This window comes from Triticum urartu, chromosome 5A (assembly GCF_056163025.1).
Source record: "Triticum urartu cultivar PI428250 chromosome 5A, HENAU_Tu73, whole genome shotgun sequence".
Classification (NCBI taxonomy): domain Eukaryota; kingdom Viridiplantae; phylum Streptophyta; class Magnoliopsida; order Poales; family Poaceae; genus Triticum; species Triticum urartu.
In genome coordinates this window covers 545,367,571-545,376,737 of record NC_141877.1, presented here as the reverse complement: position 1 = coordinate 545,376,737, position 9,167 = coordinate 545,367,571, and the positions used below count along the sequence as shown (strand labels likewise).

Sequence of the window (9,167 nt, the reverse complement as noted above, 5' to 3'; positions counted from 1 at the left end):
TTTCGTAAAGGGCACATTCTCCACTGTCCCAAAGAACCCTCCAATTATGTTGTACACCTTGCTCGGGTTGATGTTGTTCTTCCTTAGGTTACGAACAAGGTCTTTCGTGTACACGTCAATGTGCTTGTGTGACGGCCAGTGCAACATTTCACCACAATTTGGCGTCATGACATGATTATGCTTGACACGATGCTTTGTGATGTACCACCCGTTGTCCGATGTCCTCAACAGCCTAATCATTGCAGGGCACTTGCACCTACACGATCTTGTATTTTCTCGAAGGGGTTTCCCCTGCAAGGCAAACATTTGTCTTTGTCAGTAATCTACCAAAAAAAAACTCCCAGGGCTATTGCGAATTTTGGAACATTCATTCATACCGAGCATCCGCACACAATCTCCTGCATGGTCTTCCTCTTATCAGGATTTAGCCTGGTTTTCCCGTATCTAATGCCGAAGCCATGTTCCCACGAATACATATTGTAAAAATCATAAGCCAAAGCCTCTGTCAGGGAATCGAAAGTGGTCCCTAACTCTGGCTTGACTACTTCATCACCCTCCCTGTCCACGAAGCCCCTGATAGTCTTCTCAAGCGCTCCCATCCTGCCAGGGCAAGGCGTATGCTCTATCGGATTTGCGCCCACTCGTACCCTGCTACGAAAACAACAAGCTGCTGTCAAAATAAATACAATTTTTTTACGTATCGACAGTTCTAACGTACGTATCATCAGTTCTTATAAATCTGCTATCTTATTCACCCTATGGAACTTCAGTTCCTATAAATCTGCTAACTAATCTTTTTTCTGACACACTGTCAACACTTTTACATTCATCATCAGCTATCAAACAGAAAAGCTCTGCATCTCAACTTTATTTTGTGGCTAGTTTTCCATATGAATATGTCTTAGTTTTCAGGTCCTGGGTCAATGCTTTTTACCACCCACATTAGTGGCTAATCAGTGAGGTTCTGCACCTCCAGTACACATATCAAGCAGGAGTACTTATTTTTTCTCTCCTTGCAATCGATAACCGTAATCAAGTCAAACCACAAAACTTGGCCTAACACATTCTTGTTTGCAGAGACCTCGGTCAGGTGCCTACTAAATTCTTCACTACTAGTCTAATTCTGCAGGAAGATCATGCTAGACTTCTGAACTACTGTACATTATTGTTGCAAGCGACAGATAATATTCACCTTGGAGAACACAAATTAGATTCTCAAATTGCCACACAATTATTTCAGTAGGATTTTTCAACGTACCTTCTTATCCAGCCTACAGATTTCGGATCAGGTTTCACAGCTGACTCTCCCGACTCCGCTGGGGCGCTCTCTCCACTGCATTCGGCAGCGCCGGCGGCACAGCTGTCATGGGCAGCCACAGAAGAGGCAACAACCCAACGTCTCCTCCAGCCAGCACCATCGCTGACTTCATCTTGGACCGAACCCGCCGAGACCGCCACGCCTGGGAAGATTGGCAACCTTCGCTGCACATGACGAACAGAGATGCAATTAGGGATGGGCGGGACGCAACGGTGTTTTGCAGAGTGGAGGGCAGGGGGAGGTTGTCTCACCTGCACACCGGATCTACAGGGAAGCCCCCGTCGGCAGTCGCCGCTCCCGAGCCAGGCGCCGCCGCCCAGGTCGCCTTTGCCTCCGCCTCCATGCCAGACGCCCGCCTCAACCTTCTCTAATTTTGCGACCAACCTTTTTTTTGTGGCCTAGAAAGTATCTAACCGATGGGGGCATCCAAACAAATGAGCCCATTAAAGGCCCCCCATCCAGCGCTCCCATTAGTGCGGTAGGTAGGAAGAGGCTAGCTTTCTCTTCCTTACTCGGCCTGGATTCATCCGGAGGCTTGTAGCTCTCTTCAGATGCATCGACGTGGCATTTACCTTCTTTTTTTCTTCATTTATTTAAATTAAGCTCGCGCAGCAGCACCCGTCCAACCCCCCAGCTTTCCACAGATGGGGTGGGGGTGTGGTTTTATCTCTTTTTCTGGCTGTGACCGTTTTGCTAGGTGGACGGAAAAACCTGGACCATAGCCCAGGAAAATCGATCGCATCTGTACCGTCAGCACAATTCCGTCCACTCCCGCCAACTAGCCATGCCGCCCTGCTTGGTATTTCTACCGTACATACGCCACACATGCAGGCCCCCCTCATTTCCCCCAATTTCTGCGGCAGGCGACGAACTTCATTTATGACGCCTGCATGTCGGATCTGTGCCAACGGACGGCTGTGATAATACTACTACATAGTAGTATGACCCATATCGCTGCTCTCAAAAAGAGTGGTACATAGTAGTCAGAAAAAGATAGAGATACAGAGAAAGCATGTGCGTGAGACTCCCCGACACCCCGAGAGAGATTGTGAGCATGTGTGAAAGAAAAATGCCGATGCATATAAAGTGTGTGCACTTATGTGGTAGATAGAGAGATATATAGCGCGTTTGTGAGAACGGGCCGAGGCATAGTGCATCTACGTGTAAAAGGCGGTTCTACGCATTAAATTTAAATATAAATGGCATTATTATTTTTGGATGAGATCATGAATTTTGCAAATTGCGTATGGACGAAAATCAATCTAGCAGACACCCATACTCTAGTGAATTCTAGCATGTGCATGTATTTATTTCATATTATCGATCCATAGAGTGAGAGAGGCTTGAAATACAGGCAATGGATGGTTTTGCAATTCATATATAAACATTAATTAGTGCACTCCATGTTATTAGTGTGAAGCACTTTATACATTTGTCACTTGCATGGATACATTCCAAATTGCTAGCTATGAAATAGAATACATGTCGAATTCAACATAAAGGGGGTTTCGAAGATTCGAATTCATAGGAAGTGCATTCATCTATTTGAACCCGAGATAATGGCATTTGTAAATCAGATGTAAAAGGGGGTATCAATCTTTGTTGTGCGTTTGAACATGCTATATATATTCATACGCATGTCTAACTTTTTTTTGCAACCAAGAAGATTATATCTGGAACCATGCATGAACTGAGGTAAGTTGCATATTTTTTAATATATACTCGTGTACAATGTATATTCAAATATACCACCTCCATTCCAAAATAATCGTAGCTTTAGAATTTTCAAGAGTAAAGATTTGTGAAGTTTGACAAATTCTGAATGTTCAATTCAAGAGAACCGAAAACGTTAATGCTTCTTCTCCCAAATATTGAACGAAGTGCCAAATAGGCCTCTGGCCACCCGAAACCGAGCGAGACTAATGTTTGGTGGTAGGAAATTACTGTCCTGACTCTGGTCCGTGTAGCCTATCGGCCTGATGTCCACCGGGGTAGGTTTGTAACTTCACCAAGAGGCCAGTCTCAACCGCCTCCGAGAAGCATTCATACGCCGTGGGCACCTAAACACCCATGCGCTCGGCCGAAATCTATCCCGCCCACATTTGGGACACCTGAGATTAATGTCCTACCCCCAACCCGCAATATGTCCGAAATTTTAGATGGGGGCAAAGTTTGTAACTTTCCCCAAATTCAAACAAGCGCGCCGAAACATTGTTCCCCCTTAGTTCCTCGCCTCACTCTGTTTCCCCATTCATACTCTGTGGTCGCCAAAATGCCCTCTCCACCAGCCGCGAAACCCCAGCCTCCTCCATCCTCCACCCCATAGCGCCCAATCCACCGCCGCCCTCCTCCATCACGCCGAAGCCGGTACCCCGACGTCGTCGTCCAATGCAACCGCAACCGCAACGCCCTCAAGGACTTAGCAGCTGAAGTCGATGTAGAGCTGCCTCCACGACGCCGACGCCGACGTGCGCCGTACCAGAACTACTCCGACCACGCCGTCCTGCGCCTCACTGCTGTCGCTCCACTGTCGCAACCGTCCACCGCACCGGAGCTGTTCCCGCTACGCCGTTGTTCGCCGCCTCGGATCTACTTCCCCGTCGCCGACAGACGGCCACCACACCACCCTCAACAACTTCGCCATGGGTTCATTCAAGGCTGCACCGTCCTCCACAACTTCTTGTTTCCAGCGAACCACAAGAAGTTCGTTGGAAAAACAGAAGGAGGACACATCACTGCCAGCAGAAAGATGTACTCCTATTCCCTTCATGCAAACCTTACGTCTCTGCTCACACCGTATTCATCCCACGAAAGAAACTAGTTGAGCGCTTCTTACTGCATCTTCTTCGTGATACTAAATGCACAAGGGTTCCTCCCTCTACTATTTCACCTTTGCTAGAGGTCAGTAGCCCGCCTGGATTTCAATTCAGGGTCAGTCGAACCGCAATTAAAAGAAGCAGCACCCGCTTAGGCGCGCGGAGCACCTAGTCCGCCTGTTCGCCGGGGAAGCGGCGCATCGGTGTCTATCATAGGGGTGTGGGGCACAGGAGCTGCTTACGCCCGGTCTGGAGGTCGGCGGGGCTTGAATGGATTGCCGGGGGGCGGTGCCAAGCACGGCGGTACGGTGAGGTCGAGGGGAGGGCGCAAGAAGGGGAATGGGCCGGTGGTCGCTGCCGTTTCGAGGAAGTTCGTCAACACTGACTGGCTGGAGGTAGATGAAGGCGATTTGCCCATTCTTTGTACATGTAGATGAAGGCGATTTGCCCATTCTTTGTACATCGGACGGTGCAGAAAAAATGGATTGACCTATTTGTTTTCAGTCAAATGTTATTTTCATAGAATACAGTAGTAATTTAGTGTGCCATGCATGTTGCAGAGCTATCATATGTCTCCCGTCATTTATTTCTCACCGACCTGCTATCTTCTACCTTTACACTGTACTAATTGTGCACACACTTCACCCATACTCACACTATTGTTTTTTATGCATGGGTATTTCATACTCTGACGCAGTGTTGATGAATCCTGAAAAGAAAAGACAGAAGTCGCTCCAGTGTAATTCGAAGATAAGCACTAAGCGTTTCAGCGCTCTAAAGGATGCAGTCTCAGCAGTTGGAGACAGTAAACGTAGCTCTATAGTTGATGATCTCAATTGCCACACAACCATCCCAGGTGCTTGCTTTAACTTTGCACTGTCAAATGTGGTTGCATGTTGCATATGGTGTCTACCTTGTATTGCTTTCAATTTGGTTAAATTGCATCTGCTTACTTTACACATTATACCTTTGATAATGACATGCCTTCCTGTTTTTGATACATACTCCCTCCGTTCGGAATTACTAGTCCAAGAAATGAATGTATCTAGATGTATTTTAGTTGTAGATACATCCATTTTTGTGACAAGTAATTCCGAACGGAGGGAGTACTACATATGTCTATTAACCATGTTGGTACATCAAACTAATGCTCTTTTGTATCCCTCGTCAATCACTTATGATGAGACAGTCACCCGGGTGGGTTACTATGAGACGCCATACTAGTTTAAAGAGTGCAGTGTCATCCTCCCCACATGATTCTCAAGAAACAGCAAGGCTAAATGAAGACAATCAACGTAGCTCTCTAGTTGATGACTGCAATTCCCCCACACCACCATCACAGGTGCTTGCTCTAACTTCGCAGTGTGATATGTGGTTGCATGTTGCATACGGTGTCTAGCTTGTAATGCTTCTAATTAGGTAAATTACATCTGCTTGGTTTACACATTATACCTGTGAATATGACATGACTTACTATTTTTGGTACACACTACATCTATGTGTTAACCTTGTTCTTACATGAAACTACCTCTCTTCTGTATCCTGCATCAATCACTTACGATGAGTCACTTTTATTCGTTGCATATTGCATATTATTTCTAGCCCGTTGCCATGTATTGCTTCTAATTTGGTCAAATACATTTGTTAGGGCACCCTTTTAATTTGGCAGAGTGATATTGGTTTCATCTTTCATATGGTTTCTAGCTTGCATTGATTCTAACAAGTTCAAGTACCTTGTGCTTAGTTTACACTTTATACATCATACATGTCAATATGTCACGCCGTCCTGTTTTTCATACATATTCCATCCTCCTATCATGCGGCCGCCTTACATGAAAGTAGTGTTCGTCAGTATCATGCATCAATGAGTTCTGAAGAGCAAATTTTATTCCTTTTTCTTGTGGGTTTGACTTGACAAGGCAAAATCAATAAAGATGAAGGAAAAGAGTAAGGAAGGCGATGATGGTGGTCCTCTGCAGCAACGTAAATGGAGCATCTGTACCGATTCTCCTTGTACTGATAGTGCATTACAAGGTCCAAGTCTCCGCTCCCTACTCCACCATCCACGGTGCTTGCTCTAACTTGGCAGTGTGATATCTGGTTACATGTTGCATATGGTGTCTAGCTTGTATTGCTCCTAATTAGTGTAAACTGCATCTGCTTAGCTTACACATGATACGTGTGAATATGACACGCTTTCCTGTTTTTGGTACATACTATATTTGTCTATCACACCATGTTCTTACATGAAACTACTCTTCTTGTGTATCCTGCATCAGTCACTTATGATGAAACACCTTTAAGTTGGCAGTGTGATATTGGTTTGCGTCTTGAATATGATTTTTAGCATGTATTGCTTCTAGTTTGATGAATGCCACCTATGAAGAGACAGTTTTAACTTGGCAGAGTGATATTGATTGCACCTTTAATATGGTGCCTAGTTTGTAGTGCTTCTAATTTGTTGAAGTGCCTTCTGCTTAGTTACTACATCATAGGTGTGAATATGTCAAGCCGTCCATTTTTTCGTACATATTCCATCCTCGTATCAGGACTTTGCCTTTCATTAGAGTAGTGTTCATCAGTATCATGCATGAATGAGTTCTGAAGTGCGAATTATATTCATTTTTTTGTCGGTTTGACCTCACAATGCAAAATCAATAAAGCTGAAGGAAATTGGCAAGGCATTGGATGATGGTGGTCCTTCCAAGCAACTGAAACGGAGGTTCTCTACAGATTCTACTCCGCCATCCTCCCAACAAGATTCACAAGACAACGCAAGGCTAGACAGTCAACGTAGCTGTGTAGATGATGAGCAAATCTCCCCTACTCCACCATCACAGGTGCTTGCTCTAACTTGGCACTATTATATGTGGTTGCATGTTGCGTATGATGTCTAGCTTGTATTGTTTCTGAATTTTTTGAATAGGATCTGCTTACTTTACACATAATGCCTGTGAATATGACACGTGTTCCTGTTTCTAGAACATACGTGTACATGATGAGCACATCTCCCCTACTCCACCATCACAGGTGCTTGCTCTAACTTGGCACTGTTATATATGGTTGCATCTTGCGTATGATGTCTAGCTTGTATTGCTTCTAACTTTGTTGAATTGCATCTGCTTACTTTACACATAATGCCTATGAATATGACACGTGTTCCTGTTTCTAGAACATACGTGTACACGATGAGCACATCTCCCTTACTACACCATCACATGTGCTTTCTCTAACTTGGAACTGTTATATGTGGTTGTGTTTTTCGTATGATGTCTAGTTTGTATTGCTTCTGATTATGTTGAATTGCATCTGCGTAGCTTACAACTTATACCTGCAATGATCACTTACCCATAAGACACATTTAACTTGGGACTGTGATGTAGGTTGCATCTTGCATTGTCTTCTAGCTTGTACTTTTTCTAATTTCTTGAAATGGCACTTACGACGAGACACTTTTTACCTGATAGAGTGATATTGGTTGCATGTTCATATGGTGCCTAGCTTTCATTTCTTCTAATTTTGTTGAAATGCTTTCCGCTTATTGTTTTTTCATACATATTCCATCCTCCTATCGTACATGTGAATATGAAACGCTGTCCTTTTTTGTATATATTCCATCCTCGCATCCTGCGCTTGCCTTACATCAAAGTAGTGTTCATCTGTATCATGCATCAACCAGTTATGCAGAGCTAATTTTATTCATCTTCTTGTGGTTTTGACTTCATAAGGCAATATCATAAAATAGGAAGGAAAAGAGTAAGTTAGGGGATGTTGGTGGTCCTCCGCACCGATGCAAATAGAGACTCTCTAGATTTGCCACTTCTATGGCTAATGAAGTTGAAGTCCCAAGTCTACATGATGAGTTCATCTCCCGTACTCCACCATCGCAGGTGCTTGCTCTAAGTTGACAGTGTGATAATTGGTTTCATGTTGCATATGTTGTCTAGCGTGTATTTCTTCTATTTTGATTAAATTGCACCTGCTGAGTTCATACGTTATACATGTGCATATGACATGGCGTTCTGTGTATAGAATACACTGCATCTATCTATCATACCATGTTCTTATATCAAAGTACTGCTGTTGTGTATCCCGCATTAGTTACTCATGATTGGACACTTTTAACATGGCAATTTGATATTGGTTGCATCTTGCATTGATTTCTACGTTGTACTGCTTCTAATTTTTCGAATTGCCACTTATGACAAGACACTTTTAACTTGGCAGAGTAATATTGGTTGCATCTTTCATATGGTGTCTAGCTTGCATTACTTCTATTTTCTTGAAAATCCTTCTGCTTAGTTTACACATCGTAGCTGTGAATATGTCATGCCGTCCTGTTTTTCTTACATATTCCATCCTCATATGGTTGTCTTACATCAAAGTATTGCTTGTCTGTATCATGCATCAATGAGTTCTGAAGAGCGATTTTATTCTTTTATGTTGTGGGTATGGCTTGACACATGGCAAAGTAAAAAAAGAGCAAGGAAAATAATATAGTAGGGAGTGGTGTTACTCGTCAAGTGAAACAGAAAAGGATTTGCCGTCCAGATTCTGCTGGTACTTATAGTGCAGTAGAAGGTCCAAGTCCACCGGCTAAATCTACAAACACAGTATCACCTGCTCCACCAGCTGCAACATCCACTTCAACTGTACCAGCATCTGAACGAGTTACTTGTTTGTTTGCTCCGGAACTGGCTAGTTCCCAAGCTGCCTTCACACCTAACACTACCTTCGAAGCACTGCCGACACAATAGGACTTGGCAAGATCAGATGAACCTCATGAGCAGCAACACCAAAGACGGTACCTGACCGAGTCAAGTTGCAGTTGCATGCTCCTTTATATGTACTCTCACAGTTTGATGTACACTAACACTTTCCATATTCGTTGTTGAACTAGCACCACGACCCAAGCGGAAACAGACATCAGGGATAATGCTTGACAGATTAACAAAATCTAAAAGAGGAAGAATGAAGATCCATTTTGAGGCAGGTTTAAAAAGGCCACGTGATGCTGCAGAGTCAGCCAAGTT

The 9,167-nt window shown here is 44.0% G+C and overlaps 1 protein-coding gene across 1 annotated transcript; it reads right to left on the bottom strand.

The window, feature by feature from the left end:
- Window positions 1-371: 371 nt before the first annotated feature.
- On the bottom strand, window positions 372-1,875 carry LOC125510421 (uncharacterized). Its single transcript, XM_048675591.2, has 4 exons — window positions 1,831-1,875; window positions 1,570-1,716; window positions 1,259-1,482; window positions 372-648 (listed from the first exon to the last, which is right to left on the bottom strand). Exons 1-4 carry the CDS (start codon window positions 1,873-1,875, stop codon window positions 372-374), a joined length of 693 nt encoding a protein of 230 aa, XP_048531548.2.
- Between the last annotated feature and the right edge of the window lie 7,292 nt (window positions 1,876-9,167).

Excerpts from the sequence above, each read along its gene's own strand:
- LOC125510421 (XM_048675591.2), bottom strand. The coding sequence starts at position 1,875 with ATGCATCTGAAGAGAGCTACAAGCCTCCGGATGAATCCAGGCCGA. Across the intron at positions 1,717-1,830 it reads TCCGGATGAATCCAGGCCGA|GCCACAAAAAAAAGGTTGGT; the intron begins GTAAGGAAGAGA and ends GATACTTTCTAG. Across the intron at positions 1,483-1,569 it reads CCTGTAGATCCGGTGTGCAG|CGAAGGTTGCCAATCTTCCC; the intron begins GTGAGACAACCT and ends CGTCATGTGCAG.